The 26,381-nt window shown below is 38.3% G+C and overlaps 1 protein-coding gene across 27 annotated transcripts in view; it reads left to right on the forward strand.

The window, feature by feature from the left end:
- Positions 1-26,381, forward strand: part of MBNL1 (muscleblind like splicing regulator 1) — a 213,943-nt gene that overhangs the window by 37,660 nt on the left and 149,902 nt on the right. For 23 of the 27 annotated variants that reach the window (XM_067465996.1, XM_067465992.1, XM_060767691.2 and 20 more), the window contains exon 2: positions 5,260-6,276. The exons of 1 other annotated variant lie outside the window; for it this stretch is intronic. In XM_067465996.1, the coding sequence (XP_067322097.1) occupies positions 6,103-6,276 (174 nt within the window). In that variant the 5' untranslated portion in view covers positions 5,260-6,102. Of the gene's footprint in view, positions 1-4,681; positions 5,121-5,209; positions 5,229-5,259; positions 6,277-26,381 lie in introns of those variants that run through there. 3 more of the 27 variants (XM_067465993.1, XM_067466000.1, XM_067466001.1) reach the window with 3 other exon arrangements.

Below are 26,381 nucleotides of genomic sequence, written 5' to 3' on the forward strand. Positions count from 1 at the left end.
TTATTCTGTACATGTGATTTCTTTGCATAAAAGCAGCATTTTTTTGTTCAGAAAAGGCCACATATTGATAACATTTTTGGCACAGAAAAATACTGTTTTCTGTGCAGGAAACTCTCTTTATGGAAATTATATTTTCTACACAACACGCTTTTTCTGCACAAAACGTCTTGTTTATTTGTTGTTTGTTTGTTTGCATAGAAATGTGCCCAAATGGCAGATAGTCTTTCAAAATTGCATGGTTTAAGATGGCTTTCTTGCAGTGAGAAAAAAAAAATGATTGAAGTATTTGTTATTTCTACTTCATCAGACATTAAAAATATATTTGATGAAAAATGATTCTTCTAATATTAGGCCCATTTTTAACAGATCTGTCAATTTTGAGAGCAGTGTATGGATTTTGATACTAATTCCTCTAGTCTAGCAGAAGATTGTCTCATATGAAAGGGATTGTTGAAAATCTTAATTTAGGATCAGATACTGTTATCTTATTGGCAATCTCTCATTCACATAATGTTATCTTGACTAGTTATATCTTTGTACACTGTAACTGAAAAGACATCTCTTCTTTTTTTTTCTTTTCAAAAGGGTGGCATAGTGCTTCTACTGAAAGCTGGTGATTGCACTATGCTCCAGATTCATAAATCAGGAAGAGAGGCAATGTTTTCATAGGCTAAATTCCAGTGACATACCAAGATTGGCTGCAGTATAGTCTGTACCTAATCACAAAGAATTTTATGTCCGAGTTGGTTAGTGCTGCCCTGTTGGTTCTTAAATTGGGGGGGGGGGGGGAGATATAAGGAAATCCCAGGGTTCTCTGTGTTTCTGGGAAATAGCCAAGTGTAAGTGAATTAACTTAACTATAAAATGTACTCATAATACAGATAAAATGCTGTGATTTTATTTATCTTTGTACTGCCTTGAGATACAGGGGGAAATATAAATGCTTCTATAAACAAATAGACTTCACTGCTTCTTCTTTTTAATCATCACACCTTTCTCAATTATTTGAGAGTAAGAGTACTGAGGTCATTCAGACTTACTTTTAAAATTGCATTTTATGACACAATGTATTGAACATACATTTTGTGGAAGGGTTGCAATTTATGGCAGCCTATGTCAAACGAGTTGCTAGATTTTAGCCCCCACAAGACTCTTGTGGTACATTTACTCTTGACCATTTACCACAGAGAGGACCCAGATCAGCTCAGTGATGGTGAAACTACACATGGATGATCCAGGCTAATGTGGGATAAGTCCCTCTTAATGCAGCCCTGACTCATGTTAACCAAAGTAATGGTTTCTGAATTTTATTGCAGAATTTGAAGGATCCTTTGATTTTGGACACATGTAAACAGTTCCTTTACCCTTACTAAGCAGTTGGTCTGGCTCCAAGATGGAACCAGCAATACATATTTACACAGCCAACCTGTGTTTCCTGGACACAGAATGGCTCTTACCATCTCTTCCCAAATCTCCTTGTTACTGTGGTCTCTGGGCACAACATGGGTCATGCCCATCAGTCATTGCCTACAGTGATGTTGCTCAGGGGAGAGGAGGAGGTGATTCCTCGTCTTCCTTTCCCCTTTCCTTGCTGATGTCAATACATCTGATGTCTCACTGACAGGACCCACGTCACATCCAGGGATTGCCACAACAAGAAAACTGGGAAGGGAATGATAGTGTGGCTGTCCAGCTACCAATTCATGTTTGGGGCTGCTGGGCATTTGGGAATCCCTCCTGCCTCCACAGTGGCCTTTGGGATGAATGTATAATCCATCCCAGAGTGATCCGGCGTATACCACACTGGATCGAACTTGGATAAGGATTCAGGGTAGATCCACCCTTGGTCGTTGCTTTTGGGAATACTTTGTAAGAAATTAGGTGGTAATTTCTAAATTTGTTAGTAATGAAATAGTAGGACTTTGATTATGGGATGGAAGGTAACAACTACAATGTTGCCTTTACTTCCTAAAGTGGGCTACTGGGAAGACATAGGGTTCATCTGAGGTGCAAGCTTTTGTGTTAGAAGAGGGCACAATTATCTCCACTTGCCCTCCTGTTGGCTGCATTACCATGTTCTGATACATAAGAAATGATGTCACATCACTTTTGGTTGTAAGTTTCAGCAAATGTATAACTGAAATTAGGTTTTGTTTTGTTTTTTAAAAAAACGGAAGAATATTTTAGGTTTTGGGGTTGGGAAAAGGCTAGCCTCAGTATGCCAGTGTATGGTTTGAGGTGTCCTGGCTCTATTTTCAGGTAGAATGTCATCCAAGAATCTGGTTTTAAAAAACAAACAAACATGGGGGTCTTTTAGGACTTTGTGGGATTGCAGAGAGGCTTCATCAGTCATAAGATGAATTTCACAAGCCATACTTTCCCCACTCCTAGCATATGTTATAGCAGTTATATGCCACTTTGACTGTTGTGGTGATTCAACTGAATTCTGGAATTTGTCATTTGTTGAAGTTCTTGCAATTTTATTCTAGAGAACTTTAGTGGTTTAATCCAGGCAATTCATTTATCAGAGTTAAAGAGTTAACATGGACTCTCTGTAAATCTTTAGTATAGACAAAAAAAACCCCACCCAGTTGTATCTCTAACTAACCATATAAAGCATCAGCAATCTATTAATATCAGTTACATACCCCAGGTCATTGCTGAGCAATGACAGTAACAGTGCTGTCTTATTCATATATACACAGAAGCAAATCCCAGTGTTTTCAATGATATTTTCGCCTCAAGTAGAAGGGCAGTCCATGTTGATTTGAGCAGTAGAAACCTCTCAACTATTAGCCAGATGGCTAAACAATATCCATAGAAAGCCTTCTGAAGTTCATACTACTTGCTTCTCAATTAGTCAGAATCTTCAATTTTTGCTTAAACTTTTAGAATTAACATAGAATATATCTGCACTATGCAGCTATTGGATTTTGATAATGCTTTAAATATCTAATTTTTGTCCTCCAGGCTCCTGGGAATTGTATTTTGAGATGGTACATAGAATTTTCTGCTAGAAAGTTCTGGTGTTTTAGCTCATGGGAGTGGAGTAGGGCAGTTTACAAGAGCAGAATCCTTATGGTCTCTCCAAATGACATATCCAAGATTTCTAGGATGGAGCCATGACTGTTAAATTGTGAAATTAGTGTAACTTTGCTGTGTACCTACACCTTTGTGTGTGTGTGTCTTCAAATTGTCAACCTATGGTGAATCCATGAATGTCATAGAGTTTTCATAGGCAAGGAATACTCAAAGGTCATTTTGTCTGTCATAACATATTTGCCTCTGGAATTTACTGATACTTTGGATGTTTATTTTTATTTATTTCCAGTATTTCTACCCCATCTCTTCTCTACCCCCGAAGGGGGACTCAGGATGGCTTGTGATGGTACACAATAGCTTTTCCATATCTTCATATCAAATATGAAGTATATGGGGAAAAAAAAACACCACTCCTTTTCATTCTTTACTTTTGTGGATTGTGCATGTCAAGAGAGTTTTGAGAATACAGAGGGAGAAACAGAAAGAGAAAATACAATGCTAGGATAGAGCTCTCCAAACTCTTTGTTACGACATGTTAGTGTGTCGGCTGCAGCGTATAGGTGTGTGCACAAATATAACAAGAAACCCCTTGGTCTATATGGCATAACCAATAAATCATATATTTAAAAATATATAAATGAAAGTTTTTCATGGGATATGATGCAATCCCATACATTTTATTATTATAATTTATGTATATGTCTGTATCTCTTATACAGAGTTGATTTAATGTCCGGTTTGCTAGTAAAATTGAATTACTGTGTCAAGAAATGATGCCTGTATAAAAATGGTGTGTCACCAACATTAAGCTCTGTGCTAGAGAGTGAGAAAACAGAGAAGCAGTTGTTCTATTCAGAACTAACTAAATGAGAATAAAACAGCATTAACTTTGCATATGTCCTTTTGAGTTAATTTGGTTTATAAAATTTACAGCAGCTCTCCTTTTTCCCAAGGGCTAAGAAATACCGCAGTTGTTTGCTTCTCTGAATAATAATCATTACCATTTTCACCCACCCCCTCCACCCCTTGCAAAAACTGTCCCAACTAGTAAAATGCAAAGCAAACTGTTCCTTTCAAGAAGCCATCTTGAGGCATAAACTCCCGAGGAAGGTACTAGTGGTGTGAATATCAGCCTCAGTAGCAGTAGGCACTTTCTGGTGCTATCTCTTTAATTCGGAAGTGTAGCTCTGAAGCGTATCATGTTGCTCAAATCAGATTGCCTGCTTGATATTTCAGATTACTGTGAAAGCATCGTTTGATCCCCGCAGATTGGCTTGTGTTGTGTTGCCAGGCATCCTGACAGCACTACGGTTTCCACCTCCCCTTGTACGACCTGAGTTTTTGCTTGTGGGGAGGGGGAGTGGGGAAGGGATTTGTTGTTTGTATCTAACCTGCCAAGGCTATATATACTGGCAGTCTCTCTGCTGACAGCACAAAATAGTTGCACAGCGCTTAAAGGAAAGTGCTGCTTTTACTCGAGGGAGGCAGGACTTCTAGTTCAGAAGGAAGTGAATTGGATAGGTCAGGAGACCGTACCATTTGTGAACTCCCCTTTTCCTTTTATATATTCATCTGTCAGATACAGTAGGCGTGCTCTGTGCTTGCCGTGCTCAATGCAAAGCAGGGGGAAAAAACAGTCTTAAAAAGAGAGAGAGAGAAAGAATGAGCTGCAGTTGCTTCTTTCCTTTCGTTCTTTTAAAAATATATATTATTATTCCTCTCTCTTTCTCCTTCTGTCTGGACTACCCTGGGCACTTGTGCATAAGTTGGAAGCTGTTTGAAAACTAACATGGTTTAATCCTCTAACTGCATGTTGGGTAAATTCAAAACCCACATGGTTGTCCTCTTGCAGTGCGATAAGTCGCATCCGATGGACATTTTCTCTGCTTATAGCATAGTAATGAATGTCTGAGAGGCGCGACCTTTCATAAGACAGCCCACACTATTGGCTTCCTGCCCAGAATATTGCTGCAACCCTATCTGTGATTGGTTATCTCCTGATCATGCATTGCTTCAGAAGGGGAAAACGGCTCCGTTTTTAATAAAATCTACGATGGCTGTCTGCAAAATGCTGTACTGTAAGTATTTTGTTTGAGTCAGGAAAGAGTGTCATGCTGTGCAGTAGTAGATGGAGGGAGCACATGGCGACGTGATTATGCTGTGAGACATCAGTGAAATGCTGCTTGGTAAATTTTAACGTATCTGTTTTTTCTACAGGTTGGTACTAAGAAGTGCCTTTCCTGACGTCTCTGCTGCTTGGAACCGCTTCTAGAGCAGTCCCTGCTTTTTGCCTTGCTTGCTGCCAGCTAGACTGCGACGACAGCACATCTACCCTCCACCTCTAGTCCAGCCACCCCTCCCCTCATTTCTACTTCTAATCAAGAGAAAGAGCTCTAAGCGTCCAGCATTGCCCTAGGCTGCTTTAGTTATTCTCATAGAAGTAAAAGTTTGCTGGAAAAGTGACCTGCCTTCTGCCAGAAAGGAAAAAAAATTAAAGAGAGGAGAAAAAATAATCTTCGATTTGTTGCTCTAAACTGCTGCCTCTGTCTGTGCCAAACTAATCGATACCAATTGCACCACACCAAAAATTCAAAATTAAATTATTAATAATTATTGCAAATTCAGCTGTGTGGAGATCACCTTTCAGACAACTTTTCCTGACAGCAGCTTGGAAATTCTGTGTCGAAGGGTCTGCCACATTTTGCTGCTTGCATTTTGGGCTCCAATTTGGCACTTGGAATGAGTAAATGAGAGCACAAGGCTCCTTCCAGGCCACACTTTTAAATGCTGATTTTACTTAACAATCTTAGCATTTCTCTAAGTACAAAAAACCCTCCCCTTCTTTCAATTGACAGTTTCATGCTGTGACTTTCTAGTGGAAACCTTTTCCTTGCTGTTGCAACAACACGATTTTACATCTTTTAACATTGGGCTTGGGGTTTGGGGAAATATTTTGGAGGTGACATTTTTCATCGTTTCGATTCTTATCAGTTTGGCCTTCTTCTTCTTTTTAATTTGTTCATTTCATTGACAATTTTTAACTACCTGTAAAATCTAAACATGGCTGTAAGTGTCACACCAATCCGGGACACAAAATGGCTAACACTGGAAGTGTGTCGAGAGTTCCAAAGAGGGACTTGCTCACGACCAGATACGGAATGTAAATTTGCACATCCATCGAAAAGCTGCCAAGTTGAAAATGGACGCGTAATCGCCTGCTTTGATTCATTGAAAGTGAGTAAATGCTATTTCTTTACAAGGCTACGGCACAATGATGACTGAAACATGAAAACCTTGAAGTTTTGGTAATACTTATCCCCCTCCCCCCGCTTTAATGTGATTTTTACCCTTTTTAATGTGATTGATTTTTTTTGAATTATGGAGATTATGATCATTACCTGTCTTCTTTAGGTGTTATAGGCCATGTTCTGTTTTCTTGAAAGTGTTCCTTCATCTATGTCGTTGTATCATAGGATAACTTTGTCACTGTAAGCTGCACCATGTTGCAAATTCAAGAAGAATCACAGTATAGGTACTAGAGAAAGCAAGTGAAGCGTCAGATGCTATTTTAAAAACTAACAAATTGACTGATGCACACATTATAGGCTGGAGTCATTTTTGGTAGATGCATCTGGTTGAAAGAGGCCTTGTCCTACTTCAAAAGTTCATTCTGCAGTCATTTTGTTCATATTTAGAGCATAGAAAACTCTGGTTTGATTTTTTAAATAGAAGAGTTGACTACAAGTACTCTCTCTCTCTCTCTCTCTCTCTCTCTCTCTCTCTGTGTGTGTGTGAAAGAGAAGTGTGTGTGTGTGTGTGAAAGAGAATAGCTCATTAGGTCTGTGAGTGAATTTGGATTCTTTCTGTCTCTGACCAGCACATAAAACATTAAAGGTTTGTGAATACTGTTTTCCTGAAATTGTGCCAGATTTTAAGAAAACATTTGACTACCATTTCTAGGGAAGTGATAATTCATACACGTTTCAGCTTTGAAAACCATATTTTTATAGGGTTTTTTTTTCGTGTTAGGAGTGAATTGAGAAACTGCAAGTCACTTCTGGTGTGAGAGAATTGGCTGTCTCAAAGGACATTGCGCAGGGGATGCCCGGATGTTTGATGTTTTATTATCCTCGTGGGAGAATTCTCTCATGTCCCCGCATGGGGAGCTGGAGCTGACAGAGGGAGTTAATCCGCTTTCCTCAGATTCGAACCACTGAGCTGTTGGTCAGCAATTCTGCCGGCATAAGGGTTTAACCCATTGTACCACCAGGGGCTCTTATTTATATAGTGATTGTATTATACATATATTACTGCTTCAGTATACCTGGTGGTTAAGTTGTGTGGAGCTGTTGTTGTCAAGGATATTTCTACTTTCAGTAGTCAGTTATGAAGACATCTTCTGGCCTAGTCCTTTCTCCTTGCAATCCTAGATTTTTGTATGCAGATCATACAGAGTACAACTAGTGCCCTATTGTTATTACCAGTTGGAGAGATCCATTAAATAAGTTGCACTTAGTGAAATCAGCAATTACCTAAATCCCATTGGTTCAGTGAGTCTACTGTAGCTTGAAATAATGAACAAATCTATGTATTACACTGCAATCCTGTGCATCCTAATTTGATAGGCAGCTTTATTGAACGTGTTGTAGCTTACTTCCAAATCAAAATGCATGGCATTGTATTGTTTATCTTAACATAACAATTTTTTTTCTTGGCAACTTTAAAGTAAACCCTAAAACAAAGCTATCATGGGGTTTTGATTAAAAAAATGGGGTGGGTAGATTGCCACTTCCCTAGGCTGAGAAAGTATGAGGCTGAGAAAGTATGACTTGCTCAAGGCCACCCAGTCGCTTTCCATGGCTGAGTAGAGATTTCAATCCCAGTCTTTCCGAGTCCAAGGCCAACAGTCACATTACTATACTATGTATGGTCATCCCATCCTAAATTTCATTCAGGTGATTTAAATGGAATGGGTGGGATTTTAATCTAAGTATGTGTTGTCCATCTGGTCAAGAATCAACGTAAATTTTTATGTTTCAGAAAATAATAACAAATGTATATGGAAAGTAATGTATTTGGATAATGTATACAGCAGAAATGCTGGTAATGTATAAACCTGATCTTAGACAAAGTAGAAGCTACAGGAAAAATGTGAGTTCTTGATTGTTTTCATTAAAATGAAATAGTGCTAATGTTACATTGTCATATTTGCATTTTTTAAAGATAAATCTTCAATTCCATCTTGTTTATGATTGAATTTGTTTGTCTTGACAGAGGTTGGTGACAGTAACAGTGGGGAAAGCCGATTCTTTGTTTTGTTTGTTTTAGTTAGTGAGTGCCATGCCAAATCATTTGAGTGTGTGATATCCCAGGGCAGTTTAGATTTTCTTGTTGTGGAATAGACCTCAAATCAAAGGGATTATGTTGCTGTTATGATTATGAAGTCATTTTGTCTTTGCTTGCATTTCTGGTTTATTTAGAAATGATAAACAGATATTTAAAATGTTGATAGGAAGTTGTTTAAGCTGATGATGCAAGGATTTGCCATTTAATTTTGCTACTGTATGACCTTCATCATATCTATGTTTAAAGGCTATAGGTGTTCTCGGTCAGGTTGTGCTGCTTGATGATATCTGCCCATTCAAATGGTGCATCTATGGAGCAATTAGAAAGGCAGCAACAGCAGCAGTAATGTGAATGTTCCAAAATTGTCAGTACTGTGGTTTAGCTATGATGTAGTTATCATAACATAAATCATTATAGTATTATTATAGTATCTTCTTACTTTTACAATAAGCATGATATCATGGATTTAAAGTTACAGTTGAGTTAAATTCTGCAGAAGCATCACATGTCTTTTTGGCCTATCCTGTGCATCGGTAACTGGAAGAGAAACTTTGTGTGTGTGTCCAGCTGCCACATCTGGTGACCTGATGTTTATTTATATTAGGAGTTTGCTGCAATGGGTATAGATCTTTAACTCTGCCTCATTTATAACTGTGTGCATTTTACTGATTGACTGGACAGTCAGTCAATAGTCTCTTGTCTGGTCCCCTTTGGTGAAATGAGAATTGCCATGTCATGCCAGTTTGGGAAGCTTTTGTAAACTTATAAGAGAGGTGCTTCTGTTTCATTCCTCATCTGTGAGACCACAAATATTTTATTTATTTTATATCCTGTCTCTTAGTTTAACTAAGAGTCTAAGAAGCATATAATGATAGGATGACATAGAAAAGTTTGAAATGTCAATGCAAAGTTGAACACTGGAATGGATTGTGCAGAGAGTCTCCAGCAGCAGTCAATATTAAAACGAATAGATGCTTAAAAGATTGGTGTAAATAAAAATGCCATTGCTGAGTGTTGAAAAGACAAGATGTCTTATGAGAAGTTAATTTTTTGGAATGGAGGCATAGTTTGGGAAAACTACTTTGTGGAACTACAGGTTCCAGCATCTTCTAGCCTGCATGACTACTCCAAAGAGTAACTTTCCCATTTTTTGGGAGAGAGTGGACTGCTACCACCGAAAGAGTCCTTTTGTTTTTCACCTTCTACAGAAGGAAAGGACAATAAAGAAAGTCTTCTGAAGGTTATCATAGTCTCTGAAGAAATTCATGTGGGACTGGATAGTTCTTTATGTATTTCAGCTCCATGCAATGTAGGTTGTTAAATGTCAAAGCAAACATTTTGAACTGTGCTTGGAATAGTACTAATACCAAGAAAATTGTTTAAAAGTCTAGTCTGATGTATTCTGCATGACACATCCCAGTTCATAGTCAGAACAGCTGTATTTTGGAGTCATTGAAATAGCCATAGTCTTTAAAGGCATGTATGATGTTATGTATGGTACACTACAGTAGTCTAAACTGGAGCTTACTGGACATTGGCTAGCTTGCCTGTGAGGATGTCACACAGCTAGATAACAGCTGTAGGTAGGTACAGATGCTTTGTGTCACTGATTCCACTTAATCTTCTTAAGTTTAACAACATCTCCAAGCCGCAAAAGTAATCCAGCATGAAATTACTCACATGGATATATATGAGGGCCCAAATGAGCTTGTAAATGTTTTTGTAGGCTAGTAACTTTCGTGGCTTATTGGCATGACTAGTGTGTGTGGTCAGTCACCATGAGAGAAAACAGCTTAATTCCTTTCATATTTAAGTTTATTTACATTATTCAAGGTTCACTTGGGCCAATGGTAAAGAATAGATTTATCAGCTATTTATGGACTTGACATACTTCTGCTTCATCTTGGGATAAGTGGTTCCAAGTTGGTTCACATGTGTTACCTTAGCTGACTTTCTTCTCAGGCCTATAGAGAGATATTTGCTTTGTCAGCAGAAACAAGTAACAATTGTATCTGGGGAAAAACATCAATGACAAGATGTTGGTTATTGCCTAGTCTTAGGCTATGTGTGCGTACTTGCAATCAAGTTCTTAAACACCTTCATGAACCTTTATCCTGATATTTTATGGGTTTTTTTACTCTTTAAAATATTTAGAGAATTTATTAGACTGCTGGCATCAGAAGTTACACTGTTGGAACAAAATACATCATAGAAAACCATGAGTTCTTTATATTTCTTGTGCCATGAACATGTAAATGTGTGTGACAAATATAGTTTTCAAAAGCAGTGTGCTATAGTTGTAACCTCCAGGATACACACATGGGTTAATTCAAAATCTGAGAAGCAGTGACACAGAGTGATTTATTTTGATCCTGCTGTTTTTATTAATTATGTGATGTTTTATTATGTCTTGTAGGGAGTTTTTCAAAAAAGTGGGACATGAATGTATAAAATACATATATACAGTCATACATAGCATAAAGAGTATCAAGGAATGAAGTCTGCAACATTCATCAGAAGTTACTTTCTTAGTTAGGGTTCTCTAAAAAAAACCCGATGAATACTGAGTCAGTTCTGGGTGGAAGAGAAGGAGTTTGTCTATTACCTTTTTATGACATAAAGCACAATCTCTTCATTGTTTTCAATATATTATTGAATAAGGTCTCTGTCCTTGATTGTGAACACAAGCCTGTGGAGACCAGTCATTATTTGGGAACTGCAGAGCACTTGAGACATAGATATTCCCCAGATATTTTCAGTTCTAACACCTCAGCTAATTATTTTCATTCATTTGCTTATTTAGAACATCACATACACAACACTGTCTAGGTTTCCCTCATATAATAGAGAAATTATAATGCATATATTGGGCAGTAAGAAAAATGTCTACAGAATTTTCCCTACAGAAGTCCTAATATGACAAACAACTATTAATTAAGTGTAAGGATTAATTTTTAAATCCTTGTCTTTAATTGTATTGTCATCAAGATGTAGATGCTATTGCAGATTTTTGTCTTATTGCTATAAATGGTTAGATCTGCATCGTAATGAGAAAAGGTATTTCAACAATATGTTCAGATGTTGGCTGCCTGCAATTATCTACAGAGTACCTTCATTTGTTCCTAAAAGGTATGTATTAGAGGTCTTCATAAGAGTCTAATGGAATATGCCTGCTATTGAAACAGAACAAGATATAAACTGAATAACTGTGCCATATTTTGACTCAGTGTGAATATACTGATGTATTTCTATATTTCTCAAACTCTGTTCACCAGTGTATCTTAATATGAACATATGTGCTGCTAAGGGGAATTGTGAAAATCAAGACTGAAATTTCTTCAGGGTTAGCAGAAGAGGAAGAATAGTTCCACAGTATAAGCTGCCACAGAGAAGTATCTGGTTGTTGTTGTTGTTGTTGTTGTTGTTGTTGTTGTACTGGCTGATGTAGTTACTCTTTGAGATAGACTCTGGAGAAGGAACTTCAGAGAATATATAAATCCGTAAGAGGGATCAAATTGTAGAAGATGTCTGAGATAACCAGTCTGTATGCTGTAAAGGTCAAGACCAACACTTTGAATTGAGTTTGGGAACAAACTGGCAGCCAGTGTAGCAGTCTCAAAATAGGTGAAACATGAGAGTATTTGTCCATGCCTGTCAACAGGCAGGGTGCCATATTTTGCATTAGCTGAAGTTGCTAAACTGTTTTTGTAAGCCATTCCCCTCTCAGGTTCATTGCAGTAGTCACTCTGAAAGGTACCAAAGCAAAAGTATCCATATTGATCTCAAAATTTATGGAAAGCTACAAGTAAAGATTTCAGATATGTGAGTTAGACTTTTGTGATTTTGATTATACGGGGATTTGATTAAAATTTTCTCTCTAAGAGTCCCCAGGGCCTCCAAGTGGATATTAGAGTCAAGCTGGAAGCCCTAGAGATTCCTAGAGAGACATTGTTTCAAATGAAAAAAAACCCCTGCAATTCTTTATTTGCAGTTTTTCATTTTTGTGGGGTCCTATGGCTCTAGTACAGGCATGGTCAAACTTTGGTCCTCCAGGTGTTTTGGACTTCAACTCCCATGGTTGATAGGCTGTTAGGAATTGTGGGAGTTGTCATGTAAAACACCTGGAGGGCCAAAGTTTGCCCATGACTGCTTTAGTCTAACCCCAATCAATGAGGTGGGCTGACTGTTTGGAAGAGTTCTCCTTTTAGACTACACCCCTCAGTAGCCATGCTAACCATAGATTCAGGGAGTTGAGGAAAATTATAAGAATTGTTGCACATTTTTGTAGTCAAAGACTATTGTCATAAAACATGTGTTTGTGTAAGCCCTGAAATGCAAAAACCTCGAGGTCAATGTTTTGTGGAAAAAAATTGAGTATTCTTTACATCTTTAGCTAATAACTATTGTCGTGAAAATATTATTGAACCATTAAGTTGTAAATAGTTTACCCACCTCTGAAATGCATTTAAAAATAATAGCACTTCAGCCCAAAGGCTCACGATTCATATTGGGAAGAACATTCAAATACATCTATGTTATAGACATTTCATAAAAATAGCAATACAAGTTATCACTGTGCTAGATATTAGGGGGAAAAAACCATAATAATAACCAAAGTGACAAATTCAAGTTGAAAAAGCTACATTGCATTAGTAAGCTAGTCTGAAGAAGGAAAAATGAGCAAGGTAAAACAAAAAAGGCTTGCAGTTTTTGCCTAGGAGGTGTATTTAAGTTTGAGATGGATATAGCCCAGTGTGCTTTTGCTAATTTTAGAATATTGTACAGGCAAAACTAACACTTTCTGAGTGGACCTTGTGAAATAGCAGAACCCTCAGCTGTGCTGTTTCAGTCTTTGGCCAGGTTCCCAGGTACTGCTGTATTTAATATACTCTAGCAGGGCTGCTGATTTAAAAGGGAGAAGTGAAATTTAACATTAGGCAAAATGATGAAATAAGTTGATAAAGAAAGAGCAGGGACTGTAACTCAAAACATGAAAAGCATTATTTTGGCTTGCATTTCCCAGAATTCCCCTGACAAGTGGGATTCTGCGAGTTGTTGTCCAAAATGTAACTTTTCCAAACTATGTTGTAGTAGCCCAGTGACAGAGCACATACATTTCATGTAGAAAATCCCTGTTGCAGACCTTTGTCACTGAAGTTAATGGGTTGAATAGATCTGAGTGTACATCTATGCTACAGAATTAATTCCGTTTGAGGCACCAGCAAATTTGGGCAGAGAAGGCTAAAGGCCTTGTAAAACTACAGGTCCCATGGTTCCATAGCATTTAGCCATAGCAGTTAAACTGGTGTCAAGGTGCATTAATTAATTAGATCCATGAGAGTACCTGCTAGCTAGAATATTGTTCTGACGCTTTATGTAGCTTACATAGGACTTGGTTCCTATTGGTAGTTTTGACTAGAGCAGATCACTGAAATCGTTCTGATTTTTAAAAATGTTAGTTCACTATTTAAGTATTTATTTAATGTAATCTATCTATATTAGTTAGGGCTTAGTCCTAGGTGTTTTGGCTTACCACTCTCAGAAAACCCAGTCAATTTACCGGCTGTTGGGATTTCTGGGACTTGAAGGCCAAACATCTGGCGACCCACAGGTTGAGAACCACTGGCCTAGGAAACTATGCTACACTTCGGAGAGTCCTTGGTTTGAACCTAAACGCTTCCTATGACAATTTCCAATCTTAAGTATTTCATCTGGACTTACGACAGTGCAGCCTGAGCTCTGCCACATGCATAATGGAGGACCTTCTTACAGTGACACCAGAGGCACTCAAAGTAGACAGCTTCTGCTCAAAGAAAATTTAGTATAATGCCAAGTTTTTAATTTTGTGGTTTTTCTATACATTATAACTGTATTCTCAATTCGCTCCAAAAGTAATAAATAAATAAATAAATAAATAAATAAATCTGTACTATGGAAGATAACACTGACCAACCTCTCTCGGGGTTGTTATGATTTAGTAGTGTAAATCTTCATAAACTTCATTCTGAAAGGCAATAAAAAATCATTTCACCATTTCCTCCTTGTTTTGAGAAAGTAAGGCTTGAAGCGGGTTACAGAATAATTAAAAACATTGTAAAGATGACAAAAATACACATATTAAAATGTATGTCTATAAAAGATACATATTAAAATGTATTTCTATAAAATACGTATTAACATACACAAAACGGAAATTAAACCAATGACACATGCTCAAAATTTATGCTTAAGAACTGTCTAGGTAGACTGCAGGAAGAGATAGGTCTTTAGATGGAAATTTGTTTTCCCCATGGAAACATTGTTTTCTATGGAGAAATGGCTATTTTCTGTAGAAGATAGGTTGCGGGCAGAGAACGTCACTTTCATTTTTCATGCTGATGGGTTCCCAAACTTGATTTTTTTACTGACTTTAGAAATTTTGCATATTCTTTTCATCTCTAGTCAAAAGTGCCAAGAGAAACTGTAAATGAAGCAGCTTGGAACATCTGAAAGTCTGATATAAGTATTTAGATTTAGTTATGAGGCAGTTTCTTTTTTTCTCTCAACTAAAACTTTATCACTAATCCATAGAATCATAGAATCAAAGAGTTGGAAGAGACCTCAAGGGCCATCCAGTCCAACCCCCTGCCAAGAAGCAGGAATATTGCATTCAAATCACCCCTGACAGATGGCTATCCAGCCCCTGTTTAAAAGCTTCCAAAGAAGGAGCCTCCACCACACTCCGGGGCAGAGAGTTCCACTGCTGAACGGCTCTCAGAGTCAGGAAGTTCTTCCTCATGTTCTGATGGAATCTCCTCTCTTGTAGTTTGAAGCCATTGTTCCTCGTCCTAGTCTCCAGGGAAGCAGAAAACAAGCTTGCTCCCTCCTCCCTGTGGCTTCCTCTCACATATTTATACATGGCTATCATATCTCCTCTCAGCCTTCTCTTCTTCAGGCTAAACATGTCCAGCTCCTTAAACCGCTCCTCATAGGGCTTATTCTCCAGACCCTTGATCATTTTAGTCGCCCTCCTCTGGGCACATTCCAGCTTGTTAATATCTCTCTTGAATTGTGGTGCCCAGAATTGGACACAATATTCCAGGTGTGGTCTAACCAGAGCAGAATAGAGGGGTAGCATTACTTCCTTAGATCTAGACACTATGCTCCTATTGATGCAGGCCAAAATCCCATTGGCTTTTTATTGTTTTTATTCTTTTCAAAATTCAGTTCTCACAGGGACAGAAAGTGAGGTGAAATCTTCTGACAGCAAAACAAACACCACAGAGATGTTAAGCCTTTCCTATGCTATCTAAAGCTAAAAGATATGTTTTTGGCTGGAATTATACCTTAAAAATGTACCTGTTCTGACTTACAAACAAATTCAACTTTAAAAAAACCTGCAGAACCTATTGTGTTCCTAACTTAGGGACTGCTTGCATTAACAATGGTTAATGAGGTATATTTGTCCTCATTGACCTGGAAGTATGCTCTTGAAAATATTGGGATTTTTTTTTTGTTATGGTAATTACTCAACAGTAGTCTGCTTGTTCCTCTTTCCATGTATGGTATATGCATGACTTTTTAGTCTTAAGCTCTTCCAGACAGGCCCAAAATGCGGAACCTGACTCACTTTTGCCCAAGGCATCCAAACAATCCTTCAGGTCAAAGCATAATTAATGCAGAAAAAAACTGGTCCACATTAATTAAACACCTGGAAAGATCCGGACCTTAAGCTAAGATCCGAATCTTTCCAGGTATGGGCCCCAATGTACTGGCGGGGCCTGACAGCAGCACAATCTCCTCCGCACAGTCCTCTTGATGTGCAAAAATGGCATGTCAGGAGCCTGGGGCAGGCCCCTCTATTTTTGGTAAAATGGGGGGCTAGAGGGTTGGATGCCATCCTGCCATCCTGGGTCATCTGCCCACCCCTCAAGGGAAAACCTGGGGTTTGGATTCAGGGTGGGGACAGAAAGCCAGGAGGAAGCAGATTATTTTATCTCACTTCATTCTGGGTTTTAGGGAAGTGTAGAAGAGCCTTTAGAGTCTGGAACATCTGAAAACTGTGCACTATGAGGAATGGCTTGAGGAGCTGGATATGTTTAGTTTGGAGAATAAAATATTGAGATGTGATAGGCTAGCCATTTTTAAAATCCCCGAAGCAATGTCATGTTGAAGAAGGAGTACACTGGCTTTCTGGTGTCCCAGGGTGTAGAACATGAAACATTGCATTTAAATCACAAGAAATGAAATTCTGTTTAAACATTAGGAAGACAGCCTTGACTGAAAGAACTGTCAAACAACAGGATAGACTGCCTTTAGAGATTTTAAAGCAAAAATTGGATAGCCATCTATTTGAAATGCTCTAGTTATGTATTCTTGAATGGCAAGGGGTTACCCTAGATCAGGCCTGCACAACCTGTAGCCCTCCAGGTGTTTCAGACTCCAACTCCCAGAAGTCCTAGCCAGCTTGTCCAATGGTCATCTGGAGGGCCAGAGGTTGTGCAGGCTTAACTTCGATCAGTATTTATCAATCTGTCCCCAGGTGTTTTGGACTGCAACTCCCAGAAATCCCAGCCAGTTTACTAGCTGTCAGGATTCCTGGGAGTTGAAGGCCAAAACATCTGGGGACCCACAGGTTGAGAACTACTGGCCAAGATGGTCCTTGCAACCCTTTCAACTTTATAATTATCAGATTCAAGGAGAGTCCATTCACGCAATACAGCTGTAGCACTTTGAGGGGCATTTTAATTGTAATGGCAGTCTCCAGAATGCCTTATTTGAATTACATCAGTATTGCTTGCTAGCAATACATACTCAAGTACCTCAGCAAGCAACAAAACCCAGGATTATGTAGGATGGAGACATAACAGTTAAAGCAGTATCAAATCATTATGGACATTTTGCAAGTTGCTTCAACCTAAGTAGTACGTTAAGGAGTAGTGGATTAGTGGAGCATATAAAGCTTTCCTCAACTCAAACTGAACTTGTTCAGCTGAGTTTTTAAGCTTTTATTTTACCTCCTCTCGCTTCATATGTCACAGTGTAGGCGTGAAATGAGCTTGCGGGCTCTTAAATTCTCAGTGTCCACATCATTAAAAATGACAAAGGCTGAGCTCATGCTAGTGTTCCAGTTGTCAAATCTTAGAACACAATTATTTTAAAGTGTGAAGTACCCTTTTGCAGCCTTATAAGCAAGGAAATGCATGTTGAACCTACTCAGAGCAAAAGGACTTGCATTTCCTGTGGTATTAATCCTGCAATATCTCTTGGAGCAAATCTTCTTACAATTGTTTGTTATTGTTAACTTCTGACAAATTGATTTTGACTTAATGCCAGCGTTATGAATGAGGACCTCCAAGTGACTCTATTATCAACAGTACTGCAAAGGTTTGCAAACTCAGACTGTGGCTGCTTTGACTGAGTCTCTCCCCCTGTAAGGTGGTTCTGTTCTTCTCTGCCTTACCAAGCATTATTATATTTTCTAATGAGTTCTCATGATATGTCCAAGGTACGACAGTCTCTGCTTAGTCATCTAGGCTTCTAAGCAAAGTTCAGGTTTGCTTTGCTTTGGGATCCATTCATTTTTCTTTTGGCAGTTCACAGAATCCTTTCCAACAGCACATTTCAAGTGAGTTAATTTTCTTCTACTCAGCTTTCTTCACTGTCTAGTTGTCATAGCCACTAATAGAAATGGGGAATGGGATGGCACAAATAGTCCTGATTTGGTATTCAGTGTTATGTCCTGACTTGAGATTTTTCTCTAGTTCCTACTCATATTGATGCTACATTTCTGTGATGGTGGAGATTGCATGTTCCTGTGAGGCAAGAGTGTGTGCTGATGGTAGTACAGCTCCTGGTAGGGGCCTGCACATCAGATAGGCTTTTCTGAGAAGTGAAACTAAATACAGCAAACAACAAATGGTCAGCAGCAGTAGTGGGAGGAGACAATGATGAAGGTAGTAGCGCCATGGTTAAGACATGTTAGTACTGCACAGAAGAAGGCACTGGTATGTCATTTCTGAATGTCTTTTGCTATGAAAACCTATGACTAGGCTTAAAATAGTAGACCATGCAGATATTAGTAATTGTATTAAACATTATCTTTTTAAAGGAATTGGTTCATTGGTTTAAATAATGAGCTTTCCAAATATGATTGAGACCAAATGTTAATGCAGGTTGAGTATGTCTTTTCTGAAATGCTTGGGACCAGAAGTGTTTTGGATTTTGGAAAGCATATATGTACAGAGATAGCTTGGAGATAGGACCCAGGACTAAATATGAATTTATCTTTATTTTTCATAAACACATAGTATGAAATAAGTGTAAATACAACATTTGAATGATTTGGTATATGAAACAAAATTTGTGTACACTGTACCACCAGAAAATAAAGGTTTCAGTATCTCAGACACACATGTGGACAGTGTGGTTACTGTCAACCTGAGTCTTGGTAATATACAATGTCCAAACATAATACCTGTTTAGGTCACAGTTATTATTAGGACAATATTTCAGATGGGATACTTTCCCTTTTTCAGAAGATTTAAGGTACAGTACTTACATTGACTTTAATTCCCAGCAATCTTCACCACTTCCTATAGCAACTAGGGGTGCAACTGTAATTCTTATTGAGGGTGGCCGGGCTGAAATGTCTTCATTTTGCTGTGCATAATCCTCTTGAACTGCCGGCTTTAAACTCTAACCCCAGGATAACATTTGGTTAAATCTCTCCCAATCAAAACACTCCTACATTTGTTACATCTTAGGCAAGCCATTCCACGTGCAGTTTAGTATAGAGGTTTTAAAGTAAATGAAGTTATGATGAGGAGGAGGGAGGGAGGAAGTAAAATTTGCTTTATGATTAACTGATAGGAGGCCCGTCCACACAGTCATATAACCCAGAATATGAAGGCAGAAAATCCCACAATATCTGCTTTGTACTGTGTTATCTGAGTCCACACTGCCATCTATTCCATTTCAAAGCAGAAAATGTGGGATTTTATTCAGCTATGTGTAACAGGCTCCACCTGCAATTGTCATCTGTTCTCTACTCCCACCTGCAACTAATTTTTCAAACATGGAACATATTATACAGGAAGTATTTTGGATGTGTTTTAAATGCATACATGGAGAGAAGCTACAGCTTTTTACATGTCACTCACACTTCTGCCAATTAACCATTGGTGTGATTAGAAATGTGTAAATATTTTACCCAGTAAATACAGGGTTGATGTATTCTCATTGCCAGAAGTGTCTAAAAGAGGGGTCTTGTTTTCAAATTCCTCCCCTCAAAATTCTAGGAATGAATAACAAATCATCGGGTCTAGTTCCAGCACAAAATAAACTGAGGGAGATGGCTTACCTGTCCAGGGATAGCTGCAAATTTGGGTCAGAGTGGGAAATTGTAGAGTTATAGTAGTTACCAGGAATACAAATTTTGGAAAAGAGATAAATCACATATACATGGGACACTTAATGATCCTTGGCCTATCTAAAGAAGAATTTGCATTGACATGTAGGAACTACTCTTGCACAAGGCAAAACTGTGTTTTACTAAGGGATATAGAAATTTTTCTGTTTTGACCTCACTGATCTCCTTCAAATCCCAACAGTATTTGCCTTTGGTTCTTCTTTAATATCAGTTTGCAAGACTTCTCACAGTAGCACTTACCCACATTTTAATACTTTTTCCCAATGTGCACATTTATTTACACAGTGTACCTGATTTATGGTTCTCTCCCACATTCATAAAAGTTGAATGTGAACAAAATGTGTTTCTGCATTTTCCCCAGCTACTTGAGTTTTAGGTGCTCACATTTAAAATATGGTTATTGTTTTGCGCAAACTTTGTTTCATGGAAGCATCCTGCAAATTTCATGAATCTAAAACTATTCTGAGACAGTGTGGTCATTTTCTCACAAAAAGCCTCAGAAGTCACACAACACTACTTTTCATTGAGAATACGATGAAAATTCTTTCAGTGTCTAAAATGGATTCCTTTTTGAATAGAGCACAATTCTATGCATGTCTACTCACTGGTAAATGAGAATGGAAGTGACAAAATTGCACAATGGGTGCGTGTGCTTGAATCCATTGTTAGTAAATCCAATTATTTTAAAATTTTATGTGGCAGTATCCAAAAAATCTGTCTTTGATATGATGTTACACTTAATCCAATACTGAAAGTCAGAACCCAAACCCAGGATAGAGCAGCAAACAGTACTGCCCTTGGATGATGGAAGAGGGAGACAGGGGCAAATCCTGCAGGATCCAGACTATTGAGGACCTCAGGTCTTTAGGGTCCTGGGCAATAAAATAATAACAAGCAACATATTATGAAGTAAATCCTATTTCCAACCATACCAGGGTCAGTTATAATGTCTGTTGCTAAATTTGGGGTGGAGGGTGATCATGTATCTTGCCTCAGACTCAGTGCCAACTCTCAGCAGTTGTGCTCCCATTATCACACAAACACATACACTTTCCTAAGTTAAGGTGAAAAGTGCCCCAAAACAGCCAAGTTACGTCGTCACAACTGGCAGAAAGTCTCCAATACATTTCTCTCAATCCCTGAAAACAACAGAATTACAGTGGCCTTGAATACTATTGGTAAACCCAGATAAACCCATTGAATTGATAGTTGAATACTGATTCGGCCCTTCTGTACATCCCTTTAATGCAGTTGTTCTCAACCTGTGGGTCCCCAGATGTTTTGGCCTACAACTTAGGAGTTCTGGAAGTTGAAGGCCAAAACATTGGGGGACCCAGAGGTTGAGAACTACTGCTTTAATGCAATGCATCTAATCTAATTGAAAGTACCCAAAGGATTTAAGTCTGTAATAATAATAAAAGAAATAAACTGCTTTTTGAAGAACCTGCTTGCTGACAGGGTAGGACAGATTCTTCTGTATTACTTAAGAGTTTAAACAGAGGCTTCACACAAGCTTCCATGCGGGATTATTCCATCCACAGTGATTATATGTACATCGAAAGCTACTGGTACATGGGCTTTCTGCAGTTAGTTGTAAAAACATTGCTAATTCTTACACATGGATAAACAAAGACCTCTTTCCAATATATTAATTATTTGAGATCTGTTATTATATTCTTGTAGAATAGTTTAAATTTGCGATAGAACTGCCTGTGTCTTAAACAAATTGGGATAACAAGTCAAGCTCATATCTTCCTGAGGAGAACTATAATTTGCTAATAGATGAACAGTATGTAACAGTCCATCATGAGCCATCATGAATTGTGTTGTTCTAGTTGTGTCTCAGAACAGCACAAACAATTTACAAATATATTTTAGGAATTTCCATCCTGTTCTGTTCACAGAGTAACTTTTATAATGAAAGCATCTGCACCAGTAATAAGAAGTTAAAATGAATGTTTGTCTCCTATTCTTGCTCAGACTTGGCAGAAAATAACCATTTAAAAATAAGGTTAACGGGTTCTCATTTTCCAATAAAAAGAAACTGCATTTTTAAATGGAGCCAGAGCTTATTCTACTTCAGAATATTATTTTGGCATGTGTCTTAAAGACCTCAAAAGACCCACCAGATTCAGTGAAAACATATTTGATATTTTCAACAGTAGTTACATATATAAAACACTAGTAAAGAAATTGCTGATGTATCTGTCATGTTTCCTACTCTGGATCTTCCAGTTGAGGGCTCTTATATGTTTTATGCATCACTTTGTATTAGACTGCATCAAAATACACACAAAACTCTGCTGTGCTAACCATGCATTTCCAAAATCCATATTGCAGTGATGTCTTTACTAACTCCAACAAAAAAGTCATACAAATCTCCATATAAACTTTATAGACCGGTTTATTTTTTTTTAATGGACAGGACAAAAATAGAAGGCAGGTGGGATAATAATCTGCATGCGGCATGAAACATAATGGGGATAAGAGTTTTCAGGCTTTACAATTTCTGGTAATAGGAAAGGCAGTAAATTTTCAGTTTCCATTTTGAAAATACATGGAAACCCCCTTATAAACCTGAAAGCTATCTGTATCCAATTGTGAATCCGTTGTAGCTGGAGATCAGAGAGGTACTTAGGCAGTTTGTAATGTCAAATAATCTATTTTTAAATGCTTTCTTATGCTGAGTTGGACACATTTTTAATTTATTTTTGAAAGTATAATTAGCCTAGGTATCCTGGTAATACTATTTATAATAAGTAGCCATTTGTTTGCTTTTTAAAAAATGAATACTCACATTAGAAAATTTATAAGGATGTGGGTGACCTACAACTCCCAACATTGTGGGTCACCTTGCACCCAACTGCACCAGTATTAAAAGTTGGTCATTTTGGGTCCGTGCACAATGTTTGGTCCAGATCAATCATCAGTTGGGTTTATACTTCTCTTTGGATGGATGGTGAACTATAGCTTCCAAATTCCAGAGTCAATCCCCTCCTCAAAACTCTCCAGTATTTTCTGTTGTTCATGTTGGTCTCCGTGCCAAGTTTGGTTCAAATCCATTATCAGAGGGAATGATAGTGCTCTCTGAATGTGGGAGCTGTCTTGGAAATTGCCCACAAACATATTTTCACTTTTATTATCTTGGGGACCTGGCAGTGCCCGTGTTATTAGAAGAAAGCATTGTCTGTTTTGGGTTGTTAGTTAATATCACTGACATTTTATTCAGATCCATCATTGCCTGGGTTCAGTGCTCTCCGAATAAGAGTGAACTACAATTCCCAGATTCCCAGGGCAATCACCACCAAACCCTGATAATATTCACAGTTGACCATGTTGGGTCTGTTTGCCAAGTTTAGTCCTGATCTGTTGTCGATTGGATTCAGGGCTCTTTGGATAAGGGTGAACTACAACTCCCAGATCCAAGGTCAATCACTCCCAAACCAGGCCTGTATGCACTGTTGGCCATGTTGGGTCTGTGTGTGAAGTTTGATCCAGATCTGACGTCTGTTGGGTCAAGTGCTTTCTGGATGCAGGTCAACTTCAACTCCCAAAATCAAGGTCCTAACCCCTGCAGTATGTTCAGTTGGTCATGGGGCTTCTCTGGCCCAGCCCATTGTTGCTGGGGGTCACAGCATCAGTGAAGGTACTGCAAGTCCCATCATCTGTGGCAAGTTTGGTCCAGATTCATCGTTGGTTGGGTTAACAGTGCTCTCTGGATGTAGGTCAAGTGCAAGTCCTGTAAACCATTGTGAATTCTCCCCAAACCTGTTGTTCAGTTGCTGATCAATTCCTCTGTTGTGTGCCATAGGAAAGGGTAGGAAAGGGTTAAGGGACAGGCAGTGGGTGTTGGCATGCAAATTCCACAGCAATGGAGAGAGAAAGGAACCCTTTGATTTGGAGGAAAAAAAGAACATCTAGGATGAAATTGTCCCGCATGAAAGCCTTCACTTGGGTGGGGGCAGTATGATATTTGAGGAAGACACTGGCAGGGTTTGGGCTACATGTTCAGGTTGCTCACTATAGCCTGCAATGTCAGTGGAGGGAAGGACATGGGTGTCTCCTGCTCAGTGGGAACTATAGCTGTTTGTGGAGGTGGGAGTTTGTCTGTGTAAGTTGACACCTCCGCCACATAAACACATACATTTTGCCTTTATTGTGTGTGTGAGTATGTGTATAAAAGGGGGGGGGGGGGAATTGATAAATATAGATGGATACAGGTAGATGAATTCCTTTCTTTCCCTGTTACTATTCTTTATATAACTTAGGAAGTCACCAAATCTTAAGTGCTTTGTTTGGGCCCTGTCTTCTCATCTCCCAGTAATCTGTCAGATTTTAAATCCCTCCTCCTAAATAAATCTTAATTTTTCATTATTATTTCACAAAAAATAAAAAGAGGGGCGTGGGGAGATGTGCTCCAGTTGGGCCTTCACCAATGTGACTATCCAGTTTGGCCTAGGGATTGTGTCTTTTTAGATTCAGCACTAAATAAAAATAGATCTGTTTCTTTAGGGTCAGGTTACAGGTATCAACTTTGCTCTCTGGCACTGGTGGACTAGATATTCCCATTTTAGCACATTTAAATACTATTGCCACCACATACAAAAATATGGTTGTGATTTGACAAGTCTCACTTCAACAAGACACACATTACTTTTAGTAATAATCTTCAACGTCTACTAACATTTTGCTAAATGTTCAGAAATCTAACTATTGAAAATATGGTGCCAATTTTTTAAAGTCATAATAAGTGGTAAAAAATTCCCTTAAAGCTGTAACATTTCATAATAGGGCTTTCATCTGACTTCTGTTAGTAGTTGAAAAGCAGACTGTATTAGGACATTAGAGTAAATCACTATTCCAGAGAAATCTGGCTTAATCAGAGCCAGACAAGCATCCTGTAGCTTTCTATCAGTAGAAGCATTAAAAAAATGCTTCTACTGATGATTTAGTATGATTTATGCGGATGATTTAGTGTAATTTGTATTATTGATAGTTATGTTGATTTTGTTGTGATATTGCCTATTGTAAACTGTTTTTATATGTTGTACACCGCCGTGAGTCGCCCTAGGGCTGAGAACGGTGGTCAACAAATGCAGTAAATAAATAAATAAATAAAAACCAAAAATTCCTTGTCTGCAATTTGTTTTATTATGTAGTTGGAACGCAGAATTCTGGTTTATTTTTCCATAATTAAGTTATAATCATAAGCTATATTTTGCTGTTAGTATTTTGCTTTGTCTTGTCAATGGTAAGAATCCTTCTTTGGCATATTGTGTTAAAGAAACCTTGGCCAGAGGGTCTAAGATCTGTTCACCTTGCATAAAGAATCACGAGAATATGCATCAACACAGTGCTCAGTGCAGATAACTAGGATTTATTTGACATCCAAGCCATATTCTGTATTTTACCGTGTCATCTGAAATGTATTCAGGCTGTAATCTGACTTGCTTACCTTACAATATAGAGATGCAGAGTGTGAAATATTAATGCAATTTGCAATGAAAAACAAAACTTGGACCATTGCAAAACTTCTATCCAGGCATTTGAAATCTCAAACCAACAAGTGGTGGGTTGGGAAAAGGGTAGCATGTTTAATGTGTATATGTTTTCAAATTACCTGTCAAACTTATGGCAACCTAATGATTTTCATTGGGGTTTCCTTGGTAAGAAATACTTAGAAGTGATTTGGACAGTTCCTTCCAATGAAATATAGCTTTGGAAAATCAGCATTTCTAGTTACATAGAGAAGTTCTATAAAGTCTCCATAAAGCCATATTCAACAGTGGTGAAAGGTGAGAGCTTGATCTATCCTCAGAGAACCTAAAAGAAGCACTGGATCTATCTTCTCTCCCTCTTTGAGGACAGCACCAAAGAGCCACCACCACCAAGCATCCAAAAAAGACCAGAAGCAGCATCCCGGCAGAGAGCAGAAGGCTGATGCTTCTTTTAGGTTATCCCATGCCAGAGTAAGCTCTTGTCTTTCACCACTTTTCTCAGAAAAGGAGATTGTTCCTTTCTTCATTAGAATTAATATTACAGCTGAACATTTATCAAGAAAGGAATATCATCCTCTTCTCTGAGTAGAGCCGCAAAAGGTCTTTTTGAATGCCTGGGTAGGAAAATGGCAGCAGTGGTAACCAGGGATGGCTGGTTCACTGACACAGTTCCTCTCCCTTTGGAATAACTTCTGGTTTATTCAAATTCATAATTTTGGCCACCTGTACTTGACTTTTACCTAATGATGCAGTTGATCTGCAGTAGTCCCAGAAAGAGGGGAAAAGGAATAATCCTTGCTGGTTCTGCTGAGTACTAAAGAACTCCTTCTTCTAAAATATACCCCACTACCCCCTTCCTGGGAGCCTAATTTAGCTGCTGTAATCTAGCCTCCCTCTCTGAGCATTCTTGGCCACCTTAGTCAAGCATTCTTGGTCTGTTAGCAAGTGGGTTTATTAAAGGCTAGACTTCTCCCACTGTTTCTCCCAGAGCTTATAAAAGTTAAATACATTTTCCAGAATTTCTTAATCAAAATGGCTCCAGGTCATGATTCTCTAATCTCAGAAGAACTTCTCTGGGCTCTCAT

This window comes from Anolis sagrei, chromosome 3, assembly GCF_037176765.1.
Source record: "Anolis sagrei isolate rAnoSag1 chromosome 3, rAnoSag1.mat, whole genome shotgun sequence".
Classification (NCBI taxonomy): Eukaryota; Metazoa; Chordata; class Lepidosauria; order Squamata; family Dactyloidae; genus Anolis; species Anolis sagrei.